This window comes from Cydia pomonella, chromosome 21 (genome assembly GCF_033807575.1).
Source record: "Cydia pomonella isolate Wapato2018A chromosome 21, ilCydPomo1, whole genome shotgun sequence".
Lineage (NCBI taxonomy): Eukaryota > Metazoa > Arthropoda > Insecta > Lepidoptera > Tortricidae > Cydia > Cydia pomonella.
This window is the reverse complement of record NC_084723.1, coordinates 12,527,989-12,549,381: the sequence shown is the minus strand read 5'-3', so window position 1 is coordinate 12,549,381 and position 21,393 is coordinate 12,527,989. Positions and strand designations below refer to the sequence as shown.

Here is a 21,393-nt window from a genome sequence, read left to right as displayed (position 1 = left end):
AAATACCAGATTTACCACTACGGGGGTAATTACCCCCAAGTTAGGAACCGCTGCTCTAACGCATAAATGCGCCCCTAGGACTTGCCTACGCTGGGCCATCGTGTAGAGGAGCCATAAGCTATGCTCGCGAGGTCTACAGCTCACAGAGCTACTAGTATAGATTAGCTTAAAATAATTTAATATTATGAGATAAATAAATCCAAATCTAGATCATAACGCATTTAATGTACCACTGAAAAGCCCCACCCTAAATAATAGGTATTCATAATGAATAATCATTTACCTATCTGCCAATTTCCTTATAACAGTAAACACACTACTTCGTTTGGAGAACACTTGAGAATCATTTACGAATAGGGCAGATAAAGTAACTTGACTTACACTACTGGGATCATAATCTAGCCTAGACCTACTCCACCTAATAATAGGAGGTGCCAGTTGCTCATTCGTGAATATTTACCTCATTATTCATAAAACTTAACAAATGTTGAGGTTTATGTCGGCCGGGTCAGGTCGGGCCCTGTGTTCGTCGAAGCGAAGTTCACCGAATCTACGGGATTTTTCTATTCGTAGAGTGTATTGGGCCCCATCCATTCCACGACTGTTCTCTCTCCGCACAGATTATCATCAGTGTGCAAAGTCATTTTTTTATTTTATATTCTGGTTTTTATAAGAACTAGATAGAGAAAAACGGCCAAACATGAAGGCCGTAAACAGATGCCTACCATAAAAAATCAGCAACAATAAACGCAACAATCAAAACGGTCAGACAGATATTTTTTTCTCATTCCGTTCCCAAAATTTCATTACGATTGGTTAAGTTTTGGAGGAGGAAAATGTCGGGAACGAAAACTCGATTTCTGAGAATTTTATTACGCAGGGTTTTTCACCTAAGCTGCAATTGTCCTTATCGCACTAATGTTATGAGCCGCCCCGTCAGGCGCGACGGAGATATTTACCTAAAATTCTCAAATCTCAGAAGGGGCTCAGCCGGTATTTCCTCGAGATAGAGCTTGGAACTATAGCTTGGTGGTTTTGGGCCATTCTCCAGATTTGTGCCTGCGTCTAAACTCCGTCAAACCATACTAAATGTATGAAGTGTTTGACGCAGTTTAGTCTGACCGCAGTCATATAGTTTGAGAATGACCCTTTTACGAAACTTATTATTTAAATCTTACCTGTAAACTTTCTGCTAAAGTAATACACCAACTTTCTGCAAATAAGCACTATAAAGAGCATTATTTACTGTTTTCGTTGACGCGTATTTTATTAATAGCAAAGACACTGCACGGTGCCAACATTGTCTTAAAAAATTGTTTATCATTCGATTATAGCTCTTCAACCATTCTAATACAATGTTTTCGGTATTTCTATTTATTGTTCCGAGATAAGATCATCTCGCGCGAATTTTAATGTGGGATGACATGTGTTACTTATAGCCAAATCTAGGAAAACCCTTCATACATAAATAAGACTAAGAAATAGTAAATATTGCTAATCCATAAGGGCACGTCACGTACAGTCATATAAAATAAAAGCGTAATGGCATATGTAGTGAACCAGCCGAGATTTTAAAAGAAGTTGAGGTGCTTTAAAATATATCCTTTAAGTCTCTTTTGGCCAGGCTTAATTTCGGCGACCAGCATCAGCCGCTTTGCTATAAACGCCTCCCGCACGAGGGCTACTCTGAGCTCTTCCTCCGCGCCTCGGGATGCCTCTAGGGGTAGGACTAGGGTTCCCAACCGTACTATATTATATAGTATTGCACTATATTTTGGCTCTCTGTACTATATACTGTTGAAAAATATATAGTACGCTAAAATACCATATTTCCGACATCCTTCTAATTTGTTCAAGATCGATTATCAATTTAATTCTAATCAAATTAAATTATTTCAAGTATGAAGACAAAATGGCGTGAGGAATGCAACAGGGCTGACATAAATTTAATAAAAAGTGAGTTATTAATTGTCACAAATATTCAGTATGAATTTACTGAATCGTTGTCTCATTTTATTAAAAATTAGACATTACTAAAAAGTGCACAAAGCTCAATAAAAAATATAAATTTAAACTTTTAATAAATATTGTTATTAAAAAGATTTTTTTTTTACTCTTTATTATTACTGGGCGTATGAGATGACGAGAGAGCAGTTTTACATATATGACTAACTGATGGCATGTTAGCTGGAGTCTAGGAATGGGATGATTTTGATAACAGAGAGTGGTCTACACAAAAGGATTAGTTAAGAGGCCGTTATCGATTTTAGTCGCAACAATGTCAAATTCATAGATTTAGTCGATGAAATTGTACAACTTCTGTTAACTATTAGAAATAACAAGTACTGGTTTCTATTAGCGCGTCTTGTTATCCTTAATTTTTTTTTAAATAGTCTCATTTAATTAGTAATTATTGTTTTTCTGATGGACGTTTAGGTAAACGCGCGTAAAGCACTGATTTTGTTGATCTTATTTGTAAATTTCGTAAAGTTTGGACTGCTAAAAATGGTAATTTTGTATTACACATATCCTGTACTTCAACTTTAATAAACTACATTTTTGATATTATAAATTTGAATTTAGTTATTTGAATGAAAGTTAGACGTAATCAATTTTCTCCAGAACTAACTTCAAAACAAGTGACAATTTCTCTGAAAATCGACTTAATTTCAACGTAATTTTGATACTTAAACAATCTACAACATTTGCTAAAACTGTTCTTATACATAACTTTGTATAATTTACTACCATAGTTTTTTGACGAATTTTTAAAAACTGTCCCTTCTCGTCACATATTACCGGGGACGCACGCTTGCGACCTCATTATTAAAAGGCAAGATGAGAAGACGTGCTAATAGAAACCAATACTTGTTATTTAGATATTGCGTAACAAAAGGAGTACAATTTCAATGACTAAATCTATCAATTTTACATTTTTGCTCTAAAATCGTTACCATAACTAATCTTAACAGAGTGCTAGTAAGTATGATTAAACATATATTACACTTATGTTAAGCATTTTATCTAAAAGTACTATATTTTTTTGAAATGTACTATATTTTTAATGCCTTATTCTGAAAAATACTATATTCCACCAAAAAATAGTTGGCAACCCTAGGTAGGACAGACAAGACCACGTGGATAGTGGGGTACTCCGATTTGCATTACAACGACTATGATTATTGCATATCGTACCATCGACAATTTTCTGATCTAACTTCCTATTAATTTTTAAATCTATAATATTTTTAATATCTTGGGAATTTTCGGTTTTTAAATATCAGGTTTTTCAAATAAAACATGTTATTTTAGCATGTTCTGTATGATAAAATAATAAAAATATGTGTCATAATGAAATCCCACCATCGAAAAAGTCACTACCCTTTGCTACACCTAACCCTCCTATCCCTCCTCTCATTCGCGAGAGGGCTGGGTCTTTAGTGATATAAAATAATATTATACTTTTGGAGGCGCGCGCGGGACTTGAGCTTAGTGGAGAATGCAGTGGGTGTAGACAGGGCAAGAGTCATGGCAGTGTGAAGAGATTATACAGAATAGTATGGATTTACGCAAAGTAATGCCTGATGCTATTCATCATTAGAAAACACAAAAAAAAACACAATTACAACTCGGTAACAACAGGCGGTCATATCGCTAAAAAGCGATCTATAGTGATAGACTTTATTATAAGCTACTATACTATGCAATTTTCAATAAGTCTTAACGTGGTCTCAACTCAGCTAAACTCTATGGGCGTTAACATGCTGTCGGTATACATCCTTTACACTTACACAGTGCGAAATGAAAGAGTAGAAATGAAATAGAGTTGGTTGCCAGAGCTCAACGAGGGCGGGGGCGGGTTTAGGGTCGGCAACGCGCATGTAACTACCCTGGAGTTAATCGGCGTAATCCGTAATTGGCGTAATCCGTAATTGCTGAGGTCGCCGTCATAAAAATCGATGAGGAGGACTATATATATATGTATAGCAAGCAACTAAAAAAAAATCCATTAAAATTGTTGCCATGTTTATATGTGTTGTATTGTTAATGTTCATGTTTTGTTGTTGTGTTGTTGTTGTTAAGTATTTTGCGTCAAAAATATGACAGTTATTTACGAAGAAAGTGGCACCCACATATAATTTCTACTCTTTCATGTCCCACAAACTTCTTGGTGCAGTTCAAAAAACTATTCCAAACGTCACATTCCCTTCATTTTACTTTGACAAATTATTAAATATTGTTTATTTTATTGGCAACCACAATAAAGAAACAATGCACATAAGTTTCGAAAGCCTAAAATTATTCCGTGTGTGCCATAATAAAAACTAACCATGTCATCCAATGTGAAAATCTACTCAACGAAACTAAAAGAAGACGACCTAACTTTCAAAGGCTCTCAAAATCTAGGATCCAACATCGAAACTAAACTAGACGAGTTAAAATCAGAGATGCTACAGAAGATACAAAAGGAACTCACTGATTCACAGAACGCGAGGAACTACATATCGCAGAAATACGAAGAACTGTGTAATAAGATTTCATTTTTGACAGATCTGGATGCAACTGTCACAGGTTTTAGAGCTGACGTCAAGACGATTGAAAGGCAGATCTCTGAACTGTCGACGAGGGTAGATGATATTGAGATGAGAGCCAGCCATAGGGAAAGTCCAGTGTCGTCTTTTATGCAGTAAGTCAGCATCAGTGTGATTTATTTTGTTATGCGTTGATGAAATTTCAGATGAACATTTTAATGAAGAATTTAAATTGTAAGAATTTAAACTATTTACTGTTGGATTAGATCAGTACCCCTAGTGTAACTTTGATCGACATCATAACGTGACGAACGCGTTTGCGTTAAGTCTCATTTTGTATAGGATTTTGAGTTTCCAAAACGTCCCGCTTGGCGCGCTCTTTCGAAATCCAATACAAAATGAGACTAAACGCAAACGCGTACGTCACGTTTGGAAATCGAATTTATTTACACTAGGGGTACTGGATAGTATTTATTTTATTGGATCAAAAATCTGTTTTTAAAGATTAGTATCAACTTTTTTATTCACAATTTTTTGTGTTTTTGTTCATGTGTGTTTCAATAAAACATGTTCTAATATAAAATTGCAATTTATTACGTATTATTAACAAAATTAACATCAAGTTAATTACATTATTATTTTACATATTATACACAAACTTATATAAAACTACCTAAAGCTCAACACATTTGGCACATCATAAATAACTACAGAATAAAATAAGTACATTGGGTCATTGAATAAAATTGATCTTTTATACGTAAAATCTAAAGGTTCGATTCAAATTGTACCGGACCTACATTGCACAGTTTTGGTGTGCAGCATTTCTACATGAAATAGCAATCCAAGCATCACATTGTTTTTGTCATTTCTTGCAGCAAAGCTGCACAGCAACACTAGAGCAATAATGCTGGTGCATTCTGAATCCGAATATAACCTTTAGGCTGTGTTCATCGTGCTGTAACCTAATGTCTAAGCCTATAATAAGCAATTGCTCAACAATATAAAATCTCCCAGTCTTCTAAACTACCCTCATTCATCCGTAACCACAACACAACACGTAAAAATACTCGTATATAATTATGCTAAAGGTGGGCCCGTATTTCACCTAGGTAAGTATCATTTGTCACCGAAAATTGCAGATTTTTTCCTGTTAGCACATAGCTATATATAAGGAGAGTCGCTACCCTGTCAGCTTCAAATATAAACCGATAACTAATAAAGTGTCCAAATATAAATACGTATTTCAGTGGGTACTGTTTTTCAAACGCCCAACGGAGCAGCAGCTCATGTTCAAAGCCGCGTATCGACTGCGCGCGGCTGCCGCGCGAGCCATCTTCGACCGCGGCAAACCTGCATTTTGGTGCGCGAGCCAATTTTAAGCGCACATTTTCATATAGCGCGGCGGCCGCGCGCGGCAGGCGATCCGTGAATGCCGACACTTCTCGTTATCCATCTTGCCGCGCGTCTCTGTCCCAATTGCGCGCGCACAACACACTCGCGCCACCAAAAACCGACACCAACTGGTTCGCCGCGCGGCACGTTCGAGCGCGCCAATGTTCGAGCTGCCGCGCGCGGCGGAGCCGTCCCCATATTGCGCGGCCGCCGCGCGAGCCAATGTTCGATGGTTTGCCGCGCGCAGTCGATACGCGGCTCAAGGAGACGGCCCGGCCATGACTGCAGGGCGGCGGCGGCGAGCGGCGGCCATAGGTGGGAGGGAAAAGGTCAGATCGCTGTGTCTCGCTCAAACCTATGGCCGTCGCTCGTTGCTGTTTTCGACTCAGTGTTAATGTTGATTCAGACTGGACTAGAGTTGCTTGTTGATATAGAAATTAATGCTGAATTGCCAGTGTCAGATGATAAACTTGACTGAGAAACAGGGAAGGTAGAAATGCTGTTGGCGTTACAAGAAAATGAATACAAACAAAAAGAAAAGATCTGCACTCATTCTTTTACTTACTTTTTTTAATAGATCCGCAGCGGACGAGGATTTAGAACCGGTGTTCTTAAAGTCGGGACGTAGAATCTCGATCAAAGCAGTGCATTTTTCTATAATTACAGCAGCCCGCTTAACCAAAAATGGTTGGTGGTAAAACGATTAGTGAAGAGATAGATGAAAATGCATATACTACCTGGTAATACTATAAATAATCTTCATTTGATCGTATGCCCTAACTAACATTTCAAACAGCAAATCATCGAACAATAAGTGCACATTACGAAATGTTTAATTTTTAACTAATAAGAAAGTTTGACTGTCATAATCAAGGCCCGTACTTTTCATGCCGTTGACGCAAAAGTGACGTAATTTAACATACAGGGAGTTGTTTTACAATACTACAAAAGATAAGTTACTTATTGACAGGTATCAAAATAAATACTTGTTACGAGAATAAAAGCTTGTTACGCTGTTAAAAATAAAAAATCTGTATTATTTATTTGAGTGACAATAATATGAATGTGAGTTAGAAGTTTCTGTACTGATTGTCAAGTATATGTATAACTTACCTAAAGAGGTTGATAAATGATTAATTATTACGAAAATAGTAATTGGAATCATACTCTATGTAGCGTGACGTCATTTTTCTGTCAACGGCATGAAAGGTACGGGCCCTGGTCATAATAGTGCTTACGTTACCTAATACTTGAAAATGTGATTTTTAAATAATCATCAACAATGTATAATGTACACAGATTCGATTCAATTTACAAACAGTCTGGTATCTAAAATCTAATAAAAATAAATTAATTCAAACTATAATTCTCATCAGTAGGACCGCTACCTACTCGAAATGTTTTGTAAAGAACACATTTTTATTATTATAAATAAACTGCGAGATTTAAGAATAAAATGTTGAATGACTGATTTGAATTTAATAAGTAATTCCAAATCCTTCCACGCATTTTGCGACCTTTTATTCTTACACCGCGAAATCTGTATAAATACTGCCAGCAATATTTAAAAATTATTTTCTACCGCCCAAAATAGCTTGAATCTGCGACACAGTCTTTCCTTTAGTCTCCGGAATTAAGAAGAAAACGAAGAACACACAAATCACCATGAAAGCTGCAAAGAACCAGAAGCAACTGTAGATACCAATGATCTCCATCATAATCGGGAAGCAAAGAGTTACAATAAACACCAAACACCAGTTGAAAATAACGGCAATACCAGAAGCGGTACCCCGGAATTCAACAGCAAACAATTCCGCCATCATCATCCAAGGAATTGGACCGAAGCCTAACGAGAAAGAAACAATGAAAAGAACGAGACAGAGCAACGGGACCCATCCAAAAGCAGTAACATCATATTTTTCCTGTTGTAACTTGAAGAAGATACCTAAAATAATCAAGCAAAGACCCATGATAACGCAGCTTTGGAGGAGTAAAATCCTTCTACCAGCCTTCTCGATAAGCAAAGAGCTGACGTAAGTGGCCAAGGTTTGGACGACGCCAACGATGATTGTTGCGATGACAGGGTCAATATTGGAGCCGGCGGCGGTGAAGATTTGGTTGGTGTAGAAGATAACGGCGTTGATGCCGCTGAACTGCTGGAAGAACATGAGGCCGAGCGAACAGATGAGGGCCATGCGAGAGGTGCGGTTGGTCACCATGGTGAGCATGCCGGCGCGTTGACGGGAGGCTTGGTCTACCTGGAAGAAAACAATGTTAAGGTCAGTTTCTGAAAACACAGCAAAAGCAAAGCTAACTGGAGTTATAATGATGAGTGAGAGTTGTGCTATTTTAATGAGAAATTGATCAGGAATTTTGTGAAGTATCAAAACTACGAAGTATAAGATGGCGCTGATTAGGTAAGTTTTTTAAGCTATCAGCAGCTTTGATGTAATTTCTGGGTGAATCAACTTTTTTTGTTTTGTTATCCTGTCCCGTTGTCCAAGGGACAACAGTGGCACAGTTTGTTTGAAGAGACGTTGTATGCCGTTCTATTAACATGCTTAGTAGGGGGCCCATTATGGACATTGGTTATAACGACCACAAAAACGCAAGTTTAATACATTTAAGTACCATAAAATCAGTATTTCAATGAACTTTTGTCCCCTGGACAACTAATCGTAACCATGGCAACGAGTGACGCTAAAAAGTTGATTCTCCCTTCTATCAAAGAGTTAGATGAGGTGATCCTCAAATTTGACAGCTGAAGTAGATATTGTTTGTCATAGCCTCGTAGAATCAAACCAAGATTTTTTTAACGGGTTTTTTGAAATGCCAAACTTCGAAATTATGACGTTTACTTGACACTTGCACCGTCTGGGCTATCAAAATCGCTGCCAACTTATCTTGGTCTGACTCTATAATAAGCCTGACACTATCAGGCTGATAATTGACGTTTGACAAATCAGTTACCACAAAACATAAGAACCAGTACAGCGCGCCATCTTCTTTAGCTTTCAAACTCGGTTCCACAATGTTCTCTTTGACTATAGATTTTTTCGTAGAGTTCACGGATCAGTCAACTTATGGAACTTACATCTTTCTGCATATCCTCAAGCTCGGCAGTCAGATCGGCGTTGGGTCCTCGCAGCCACTGCAACGCGCGCTCCGCATCGCGTCGTCGGTTCTTCTTCAACAGGTATTGAGGAGTTTCTGGCATCCACCTGGAAACCCAGAAAGATTTCATGATTTTGGTATCTTCATCAAAGATCAAATCAGAATATGAGTATCATCCTTATCCATTAAAGAGTTTCATATACGGAAGGATATGTGCTGGCTCAGTTTGACTTGAAAGAAAGTACCTAATCAGAAACTAATGATAATGCTGACTTCAGGAAAAAACACAGCTAAGGATCAGTCAGAAAAAAACTGGAAGAAGCCCTTCAGCCATCTTAAGGTACTCTTAGAACAAATTTTACCAAAACACAACCACTATTCAATTTAAGGAGGCAGGTCTTCGGAAGGAGGTCTAAGCTCACCGACCTACGGTCGGTGGTAGTAGGTAAATCTTCCCAAAACACAGCCCATAGTAAAGGATGCCGCACAGCAGAGATGATGAGTTTCCTAATGCGTCCAGCCGCCGACGACGAAGGTGAACGGGATGCCAACAGCCAGGGAGAATTGGAAGAAGGCCCCAAAAGCACCTCAGATTAAGGTCTGAGCTTAACTACCAATGGTAGGTGTCAAGTAGATTTAGAATTTTACCAATACACAGCAACTAAATAAATAGACAAGGTAGCGGCCCTCCAATGCGTCCAGCTAACAATAATGAAAGTGAACAGAATGCCAACGGTCTTGAATAATTGGAAGTATGACTTTAGAACATCTTAGATACCTCAGCACAACCACCGATGGTAGTAGATAATTATGGTAACTTTAGAATCTTACCAAATACAGCAACAAGTTGAGAAAACAGCACAGCAGAAATGATGGATAGCGCTTTCTAATGTGTTAAGCCATCAAAAAAGAATCCAAAGAAGATCTGGAAGGTCTCGTGGAGGGTCGTGATGGTTTCCGGTACTTACCAAAACACAGCTACTAGTAGAGGAGGCAGCACAGCAGAGATGATGGACAGAGTTCTCCAATGCGTCCAGCCGCCGACGATGAAGGTGAACAGGATGCCAACAGTTAGGAAAAGTTGGAAGAAAGCCCCCAGAGCTCCTCGGATGGATGTCTCGGCAATCTCGCCGATGTACATGGGCGCGGCCACGCAAATGCCACCTGAAGAGGAAAATAAGAAAATCATTAGTTCAAAGTATTATAATTCCAAGATAGAATATGAAATGAACGTACGTAACAATGACACATCACTTTCGACATAGAATAATTGGATCTGACCATGCAGTCATCTTCGAAACTGTAGGTATGTATTTTTGATGAAGTAAAACATCGTGAGTAAATCAGACCAAGCGGCATTTAGACAGTTTAAGAACTTGTATGCGATTCATTGTAGTCTGTAATAAACAATGTATCGAATACTGCATGCAAGTTCCAGTCAGTGCCGGATTAACCATTAAGCAAAATAAGCACTTGCTTAGGGCACCACGTGTAGGGGGGCACCAAAATCGTAGGAAAAAAAAACGCGCAGGCTGCATCAGCATCGCAGTCGTAGTGTAGTACTTATGTACACGAAACTTTTTGATACGTGTGGAAGTATCCATCTAATAACGAAGGATCGTAAGAGAGTGAGGACACGTAAGTACATCTCCAACCTTACGCGGAGGCCATCAAAGCTCATGGCCAAAAAATCTTGCCATCGGGCTTGTGGCTAACCGATTTTCGCGACGTAGAATACCGATTTTGTAGCGTATTTTGCTCTCTTGTACACCTGATGTATCGGCCAGGCCGAGTTGCTGCAGAGCCGCGATCCTGCGACCTAATTGTCAAAGTGTAATAAAGGGCCCTGCGAAGGCCGAAAAACAAAAGCATCTTATCAAGTTGCGCTTTCGAGTTAAGCCAAAGGCCGAGCAGTAGGAGGACCGTGATTACATAGGTTCGATTTCAAGCCACTCTTTTGCAGTTCGGCGTTAGGTCTTATGCGACGCCAGGCCTTCTACTTTATGCAAACTGGCTCACTTTCGCTTGGCCATGGATCCAAATCTATGCTGTCCTCTTTCGCAGCTGGGCTGCCTTGCTCACACCTCGCCATTGGTTGTAATATGATAACGCGCCGCGATCAGATGCTCCGGACGTCCAGCTATTCATACCTCGCCATTGGTCAAATTCAAGCCTTGTTTTCTTCCAGCTCGACCTTTGGCCCCATCTGTAAGCGCTGATTGAACGCTCCGCGCATTCAGCCTTAGACTTTGCCTTTAAAAACACCGATTTAAACCTTCACTATTTAGGCCAATCAAATTAGATCCAAAAATAGCGTTTTGAGGAATTAATTCCCAGTAAGCTGGAAATTGTTTTAATACATTTATTTGGTCCTAAATGCGTGTAATCCGAGTTTTCTCTATCCCAGGAGGTGTGCATACATACATTTTGGGATCCTTAGGAGATATTTTTTTCCTTTGGATTGCCAAACCACTCGATTTAGAAGGAACCCACTATCAATTACAATAGGACTTGGTGGATCAGACACTGGTAGCTAAGAATGCGTTTTAGAATAATTAACATAATTTTACCAAAAATAACCGGCCAAGAGCATGTCGGGCCACGCTCAGTGTAGGGTTCCGTAGTTACTCTTCCGTCACAATAAGCTAAACAGGAGCTTAAAGTATAGTAAATTGTTAACCAAGGGATGACACGGTACCTTTCACCCGAGTTAAACAAATAGGCAAATTTGCATAATCAGTACCTAATTAAAGTAAGTATTTTTACTATGAAGGGAAAACTTTTTGCTATAGCTCAAAAACAGCTAAACTGATCATGTCCGCTATAGTTTTCATTTAATGTCTTTCTTAAGCTCTACTTCCACGATTTTTTTCATATTTTTTGGACCTATAGTTCAAAAGTTAGAGGGGGGGGGACACATTTTTTTTTCTTTCGGAGCGATTATCTCCGAATATATTCACTTTATCAAAAAATGTTTCTTGAAAACCCCTATTAGTTTTGAAAGACCTTTCCAACGATACCCCACACTCTAGGGTTGAAGTGAAAAAAAAAATTCACCCCCACTTTACGTGTAGGGGAGGTACCCTAAAAAAAATTAAATTTTTAGATTTTATTATACGACTTTGTCAGCTTTATTGATTTATATATCCATGCCAAATTTCAGCTTTCTAGCACTAACGACCACGGAGCAAAGCCTCGGACAGACAGACAGACAGACAGACGGACATGGCGAAACTATAAGGGTTCCGTTTTATGCCATTTGGCTACGGAACCCTAATAAAAAATGACTACCTTTTTTTACAATTTACTACGAATACATATTAAGGTACCTTAAATCAATCAATATATTTTATTGCAAGAATATAGTTAAATTACATTTCGGATCCTCAGATATCAATTTTAATAATACTCGTAATTTGAGCAAATTTTCCGTCGGCCGTACCGTTTTCGATTTACAAGCAAAAAAAACTGAAAAAGAGGAAACATTTATGCACACCTCCTGGAATGGAGTAAACTCGGATTACACATATTTTTAGGTCGAAAAAATCTAATTGTTTTGGCCTAATTGTGACACATTATTATTTAAGAAAACGAGACTTAATCCCGTTTGATTAAGTTCTAAAATTACGACCAACGTCAAAATAATGATGTCGACTTTACACAGTTTTCTCCGAGACCATGGGGACAACGCCGTCCTTGAAACGTCTTCTGGTCAGACGTCATTTTGAAACTTACCCTATTAAGTCCCGTATTCATAAACAATAATTTGCTATTTAAGATATTTGTGGCCATTGGTACTGGTTCTGACAAGAACCAATGGCCAATGGCTAAGCCCCTACTGAAGCTCGGCCTTTGCCCTCACATGAATGGGCTTCGCAGGAAAGCTCTAGAGGTTGCAAAACCCTGTGCGGAGTACGGCCTATGTCTTATGTCTTCGCTTACACTTGGACAATGGTTGGCTTGGCCTCCGGACTTATGCGAAGCACGGTCTTCGAATTTGCTTACACTTGACCTTACCTACTCTTGGAACATTACTGCTGCAGTACTGTCAATTTCCGTGATAAAATGATGTGACGGATTGAAAATTGTATTCTCAGCAGTAATGCGGCAATCAACGTCACTCAATTTACCAATAAAATTCAATGTAATCTTGATGAGGGGGCACCATGGTCTAGAAATGCTTAGGGCACCAAAATGTCTTAATCCGGCACTGGTTCCAGTGCCGTGTAAATGGGGCTTAATTCTACTTTCTCGTCTAGATTGGAATGCTAGGTGACTGTCACTTTACTTTAGAAAAAAACTAGATACAGTTAAGTGTAAAATTATGAGTGCACACAAGTTGCTCAAAAATATGCCCTATAGCTGTTCTATGGGTGGTAAAATGGTAAACAACATCAGTTACGCTGATGACATGGTGCTACTGGGCCCAACGGTCGGGGCTATTAATAAACTGCTCAGTGTATGTGAGGCGTATGCAAATTCCCATGGGCTCTGCTATAACGCCAAAAAGAGTGAACTACTTATATTCCGGGCGAGCCGTAGGAGTCCATCGGAGGTGCCACCAGTGACTCTTTGTGGAACCGTTTTAAGTAGGGTTACTCAATTTAAGTATCTCGGCCATATTGTAACAGAAGACCTCACAGATGATGATGATATTGAGCGGGAGCGTAGGGCGCTGGCAGTAAGGACGAATATGTTGATCCGCAGGTTTGCGCGTAGTAACGCTCAGGTGAAGCGAACGCTATTTAAGTCATACTGCCAAACGTTCTACGCGTGCAGCCTGTGGATCAAATACACGAAGCGGACTTACGGCGCCCTACGTGTCCAATTCAATAATGAGTGTTTTGCAGTGCTTCTGGGATGTTTGCGGAGGCACGAATGGATGATTTCTACGCCATTATGAGAAAACGCACAGCATCTCAGATGCACCGATTGAGGAACAGCTCCAACAGTTTTCTAACCGAAATTAGCGAGAGGCTTGATAATCCCTTTTGTAAGTGTTGGGCCTCAATGCATGTCCCAATCTACCGAATGGATAAATGAGGTATAATATTTTTTATGAATTAATTTAATCTAATTGTAAATAATGTATGTACTTAAATATACATTGTTTTGTCAATACTAACATAGTGATAAGTAATAGTGTACCTAACATATGGATCTTTGATGTCCGAAATAAAGTCTTAATAATAATAATAGCTCTTAAGTCGACGAATTACGAGCTATGGGACATATTTTTGAGTAAGTGGTGTACACCCATATTTTCACACTTGCGTGCGCCAATTTTTGGGTTGGGTTTTGATCGATCAGAAAAATCGCTACGTAAAAACAAAAGAAAATTGTGGCAAATAACGGCCTCCTAGCGTAGGTGGTAGTGACAATGGCCCTGCCTACGAAGCAGGAGGTCCCGGGTGCAAATCCTAGTGAAGGAAATTTCTTTGTGTGTTTATCACAAATATTTATTCCTGATCCTGAGTTATGGGTCTAGTACACAGGCCTTATTGAGCTTACTTTGAGACTTGGTCGCTCTGTGTTTATGTTATATTGTCTTATAATATTTATTTATTTATATTATTTAAATAACTAACTATGCAACTATACATAGGTAGCATAAATGCACCATTAATCCTTTACCAGGCCGCACCAATCTACAAGGTTTTCCCAAAAAATCCAAATATATTACAATTAATCCGGCTTTGATGATTCATTTCAATTCAAATTTTTTTTCAGACTACATGCGCATATATATGATACAAAAAATAATAACAAATTAAAGTAAAATAAAAACTCATGTCAACTACTAAAAATAAAAATAAAGAAAAAATAAATTACAATCAAATTAAACGCTATGTCAAAAACAAGAAAATTAAAAAGAAATACATAAAACAATAGATTCAAAATTACATTTGATAACAAGTCACATTTCCCGAAAACCAAAACTAATTTGAACCTTAAATCGGATTGCTAAGGTTGGAATTCTATTGGCGCGTATATGGTCGATAAATCGTACTATGCCTGGAAAAAGGGTTAACATTTGCGTTTGAATGTGTTTGTAATTTATGAAAATTTATCCAACGAATGGAGGCCAACGCGTAGAGCAGCATGGTCTACTATTATTTTACTACCTATGAATACTTGCAATACTTCAAAGCGTGTTCAAAGCAACGTTTATAACAACCTAGCGCAAATCCGCAGTTACCTATATTAATTTATATCTTAAACTCGATTTAACTGATAACGAACTGAAGTATGAGGGTGATGGGCTGCCATCCGACCTTCCCAGATAACACACCAACTATTAGCGCAGTGATGGGAGCTACTAGGGACAAAGAGGATAGTAGGGATCCGTCTTGAAAGATACAAGCTCTTACCAGTGGCCTAACCAGCGGAGAATCTGGCAGCGGTCAGTATTCCAGCAATCAGTTCAGTAAGAATGGCACAGATAGAATGAGGATAGTTGGCCGACATCCGACCTTCTCAGCTATCACGCCTACTGTAGCGTGACGATTGGCGATACTAGGAACAGAGAGGATGAGGATGGCAGGGAGACCTAAAAGACACAAGCTCTTACCAGTGGCCAAACCAGCGAAGAACCTAGCAGCGATCAGCATTCCAGCACCATTAGCGAAGATAGTCAGCAGCCAGTTGAGCAGGAACGGCACAGATAGTATTAGGATGGTGGGCCGACGTCCGACCTTCTCAGCTAACACGCCTACTGGTAGCGCGGAAATGGCGGCGCCGATGGCCAGGATGGAAGATACAAGGGAACCTGGAATGAGAAATGTTGATTAGTGAATAAATTAATAAGTATTTAATCCCATTATGTGCATAAGAATGAAGAATGTGGGAATGTTATAAGTTTCGGTCTAAAAGTTATCAGTTAGGCTGGTTGGCTCTTTATCATTTGCCACCATGCCTGTCACGCTCTAACAAATATGTAAGCGCGAAAGTGACGGGCACAGTGACAGGTGATAAAAATGGAACCATGCTGCCACTGCTGGTAATGGTAAAATTTTTAAATGCTCCTACATATATTATGTATCAACTTTAAAATACTATAATCTTGATGCTATATTTATACCTATAGAATAAGGTACAATTATATTCAGACAGTAGAACAAGTTCAGTGGTCTAAACATTAGTAGCCAGGTAATTGACACACGACTGACACGACCCACATGCGGGCAGACGCGCGCTCTCTCATTGTCCTGATTAGATAACATAACAGGAACTGCCAGGGTCGCGGTCACAACAGAATGATATTGTGTAAACATCGAATCACTTTAACAAAAATCGCTTTTCTGGAATTCCCCATCAGCTGAGCACTCAACATTCCACTTAACCTAATGGAGAAGTCTAAAACATTGTGTTAGACTGAAAATTATTGTACTATAAAATTTGCGCATCGTTTAATTACGATAGAATACTGTACAATATTCTACAAGAACATCCTGTAACTAAAATTAAGTATTCTTGCAAATAAATGATATTGATTGATTGGAGCTTTTCTAAGCGACTGAAGGCCAAAGTTTTGAAAAAGTACGTGTTGACTACAACCTGGTTCTAAAACGTAGTCGTTTAAAATGGAAATGGTAGCTGTCACTGAATGAGCAATGTGGAGAGCTTGGAGTTCCTTTATATCAATATTTTTGAACTTGATAAGTTCTTAAGAAACTTGAGTAACTAATGGCGATTTCATTTCTTTGACGCTGCAATGTGTTATCCTAAGAGCTACGTCGTTTGCGTTAGTTCTTGTGCAAATACGTTTACTTCTGATTCAATCCCATTTATGTGGGTTAGAGTCGACATAGCTCGTAGGATTACACAATTGAAGTGGCAAAGATATGTGTTCACAAAGTCACTCAAATTTCTTAAGAACTTATAAAGTTCAAAAATATTGATATGGATCGGAACACAAATCAAGAAACTCCCTTTAAAAAGCAGCATCAGAAAGGTATGATTATAATCATATGCTACGCCCACCTCAAGTGCATGGGATATAAGAGAATGACCACATTATCAAATATAATCATCAGCTGATTATTAGCAAAAGCACGTGTCCACTTCCTCGTGACATGCCAAGCGCCACCGCTCAAAACAGACCCACTCATTGCTATAATTAGAGCAACAATGCAAGTTCCCAAATGACATTTCTAATAGCTATGCTAAGTATTTGTACCGTCGCATTGCTGGCTACTATTTAAACACAGTTTTTGTGTGATATAGGAGGAAAACGAGCACGAGACACTCGCTACACCAGAGGGCTTGTTAGTGCGTTGCCGGCCTTTCAGACGGGAGTCATGGTAGTACGCTCTTTTATTAAAGATTTGAAGGTTGTATCGGGTTGGAAATACCGCAGGCGACAGTTTATTCCACGGTTTAGCTGTGCGAGGCAGGAAGTTTTTGGAGAAGCGCACAGTTGAGGACTGCCAACCATATCCTCCTCTTGGTAGAGATGGAAATGTTGTATAAGTTAATACGAGTACTTCCTACGACTAGGGGTCTGATTTTAAGAAGAGACGAATGGAACGAATGTCGAATTCATGGATTCACAACCAACGGATAAATTTGTATGGATTCTAAGTTTTAAATTACGTCTTCAATCATTGTTTTATACAGAACGTATGGTATCAGTACGTATCTTTGTTAGGCCGGCTACTTCTGGGACCACCTTCATATGTTTATGTCTACGATCTCTCTTTGCGTTGCAATGCAACACAGCAACATTTGTTTCGATGTAGGTATAAAGCAAGAGAGAGAGAAAATATTCTAATGGACTATGGGCCGCAGATCATTTCACCTTCCTATCTGTTCATCTAATTTTAATTTCAAGAAAGGATGAGTGGACGTTACATCAACATTTTTTACATAATCCTATATTCAAGGTCTTGCCAAAACTTGTTCCGTCGGCCAGAAAAACAAAATAATTCATTAGAAAAACAAGTCGACGTAAAACGCATCATTATCACCGAATCTATAATGACACAACAGCACATGTTCACATAAAACATCGCACACTTACGTCGTTATTCCATTGAGTTCGAAAAGCAGGAACAAACTGAGTGGTGTGACACACCCACCCAGCTGGAGGCTCGCCAAATGACATCAAAACATCCTTAGAACTAAAATGACTCAAATCAGTATGAGCTTCTTGCGGACTTACTACATTCTTCTCGTGATGGATAAAAATAAACTTAGAAGAATAAAGACTTAAGTGGCTATGGGCTGCATAGGGACTTGTTACGTTCGGCTGATAGAGTTGGGATAAACAAATATAAGCGTAGTTGACGTAGTGAATGGCGCGTGGATGAAACTAGATGAAGCGTGACTTGGTGTAGTTAGTTCTATTCTGGTTGGGATGGTGATAGGAGACAAAGAATAAGTAACATTGTATGTATATGTTATGGACCAAGTAATAAATGGGGCATTTTTCATAATTCCCGAGCGTTTCTCCTATTCTTTCGAATTGAATCCTTAGGGTAAGTTGCGGTGCCTTGGTACTAAATCGACAAATCGAGTAGTTATTAACGTTAAATTCTGAAGACCTTCATGAGCTGTACGATGAAGTGCGGTAATATAGTTTGGCGCAACTTAAACTTACAACCAGCGGCTAGTATGGTCTAGCTAGGATTTAAATTTACTCTGAGCCGTTCCTATAGAAAATCTGCAGGCTGGAATAAGAAGTTAACCATCACAGACTCATTAGTGGTGTTAGCTAGACTTGGTGCTTTTAGGGTTGAATTTGTAGCTCTAAAAACGTCCAGGCAATGATGGAGCCAATAAGACGACAGTATCAAACAACAGTCAAACTCAAAGATGATCTAAAATCTAAACTTACTTTGAAGCTTGGTGCTATTGCGGTTGGTGGGTAAAAGATGTGGTAGAAGTAGAAATTTCAAGAGAAGATGGTGCCAATAAGGCGACATCAACCGAAAATTAAATATGTTCTAGAATTTTACATTACTTTGAACCATTTCCAACAACAAAATTCCCATACAACATAACGCTAGGAAAATGATGATTGATGATGGTTGACTGTTTAATAAAGACTTGGTTCCGTTGGGTTTCAGTCGAAAATGGTTTCTACGTGCTAAAATGAACTACAAAGCTAATGGACTAAAATCTAAACTTACTTTGAGCCGTTTCCAATAGCAAATCCGCAGGCTGGAATAAGGAGTTCACCATCACAGTCTGATTAGTGGTTCTATTGATGTAGATGAGCGGCAGTTCTGATACAACCACGGGGTAAACGACGCCATTGATGATGGTGGTGTTCGGTAACTTGGTGCTGTTGGGGTTGGGGGGTTGAAGCTGTGGCAGCGCTGGGGAGGTCCAGGCGAGGATGGTGCCGGCGATCACCGCGCCGATGGCCGCTGTAACAGAAATTTGTCGTTAAAGGGTTTCCATAGAAAAGGTCACAGACGGTCCCTTTATAAAACCAAGCGCCGATCAGTAAATCGTCCGCATCACTTTTAGTCCCATTCGCAACACATCCTTTTTTTTAAATGTTCCGTCTGCCAAAATTATTGCCATTATTATTATATATATATGTATGTTTATTTATATATATTGAATATGTATATATGTAGGTATATTTAAAATATATATTTGTGTAAGTATACTATCATAGTAGTCTCGACTTGTCTATTTCCATATCAACTCTTTACAATCCTGCACCAAACTAACTATTTCTGTTTAGCCCAATGGTTGACTGGTAGAGAATGCCTCAAGGCGTTAAGTCCGCCATTTGTACTCTTTTTGTAAATTTGTGCAATAAAGTTTAAACAAACAAACAAACAAAATGATCCTGTTAACGATGACCGGTCTTATCCTTGCCTATGAAGCCGATGGTCTCGGGTACGAATCCCAGTAAGGGCATTTATTTGTGTGAAGAACACGGACGTTTGTTCTTTCTTCCTGAGTCATTGGGTGTTTTCTATGTATATAACTATGTATTTATCTTATACGTATGTATAACGTCGCGTCATCGTCATAGGGCAAACTTTGCTTAGTTTGGGTCTAGGTGGGATCTGTGTAAGATTGTCCCCAAGTATTTATTTATTTATTTTATATGTGGAGTAGATGCAACTAGTCTTTTTAAAGATTTTCATGATGTGCCCAGATTAATGTAAGATCTAAATATAACGACTACTTTTAACACTTTCTGTTCGTAGGCGTTTTTCGCTACAAACGGGAAAAATCGTGTTATCCGCTACGCTCATAGCGCGTAGCTCGCGCTGGCAGTGAATGTGTTAAAAATATTATAACCATGAAAAGAGAAAGGGATTCGCCAATATGACTATTTGTGAAAGCGTCTATCGCGGAAGGGAAATTTTGCTAATCGGGCTAAATTTTAAATCATTTTAGAGAAGAGACGTTTCGCAAAAGTTTCATTTAAATATGTATTAATAAGTAACGGCCCGATTCGGAGAATGAAATACGATAACGATAAGTTCTGGTTTAGATAAGCTCTTATTTAGATATCGTTTGCATGTCGTATAATTGATAGAAGCAGCTCGATTCGGGCAACCAATGTCACTTTGACGTTAGAATTATCGAAGATCGATCTTATTGGGATCACAGCGGAATCGAAATAAACGTCAATTTATGACATGTCGTTTAGTTATCGATCTTTTAAAGTTCTTTCCAAGATCTTAAACGTGTCTTAATCATTCTTCGAATAGGGCCAAAACATATTTAAACTAATACCTATTTTTTTTTTTTTTATTAATAATTGATATAAATAAAAGGTTTATGTGAATAAACTGTGGATAAAATCATGGTTGTCCACAAAAAGTGCAAGATTACGAAGAAATGAAGGTAAATTTATTTGTTTACATTATCGACCGAACATCGCCAGTGACGTTCGGCAATCTATAAATATATCGGAATATGTTCACCCACAGTAGTTACGCGATCAGATTCATATTGGCTTGTTTACATTGCCTATTTAGACTAGGTACGTGGATAATAATCACATATAGTAAATCCGAATGATGATTCATTGACATATATCTAAGGACGGGCCTTATGGGCACTAAGAATGGTGTTAGTTCAACGGTGTCATTCACAAATTCGAACCAATCGTGCAGTCTAACGCAACTAGTTGCGACAAATCACGCGTGTGATACGAACTCATCAACCAATCGCATTGCGACGTTAGACTGAACGATTGGCTCGAATTCTTGTGCGTGACACCGCTGTACTGGCCCCATTCTTTATTGCCCGTAAGGCCCATATATGTCAATGGAAAAATGTCATTTTGTTATTGTGCGTCTCGCTCGCATCAATACACGTACGGACAAGTACGAGCGAAATGCACGATAACAAAATTTTACAAATCACATAACAG

The 21,393-nt window shown here is 38.8% G+C and overlaps 1 protein-coding gene across 3 annotated transcripts in view; it reads right to left on the bottom strand.

The window, feature by feature from the left end:
- Positions 1-5,102: 5,102 nt before the first annotated feature.
- The window catches only part of LOC133529606 (facilitated trehalose transporter Tret1-like), a 54,547-nt gene continuing 38,256 nt past the window's right edge, over positions 5,103-21,393 (bottom strand). For all 3 annotated transcript variants that reach the window (XM_061867355.1, XM_061867353.1, XM_061867354.1), the window contains exons 3-7: positions 19,175-19,414; positions 15,613-15,810; positions 10,010-10,205; positions 9,022-9,148; positions 5,103-8,185 (exon numbers count right to left, since the gene is read on the bottom strand). In XM_061867355.1, the coding sequence (XP_061723339.1) occupies positions 7,499-8,185; positions 9,022-9,148; positions 10,010-10,205; positions 15,613-15,810; positions 19,175-19,414 (1,448 nt within the window). In that variant the 3' untranslated portion in view covers positions 5,103-7,498. The remainder of the gene's footprint in view (positions 8,186-9,021; positions 9,149-10,009; positions 10,206-15,612; positions 15,811-19,174; positions 19,415-21,393) is intronic.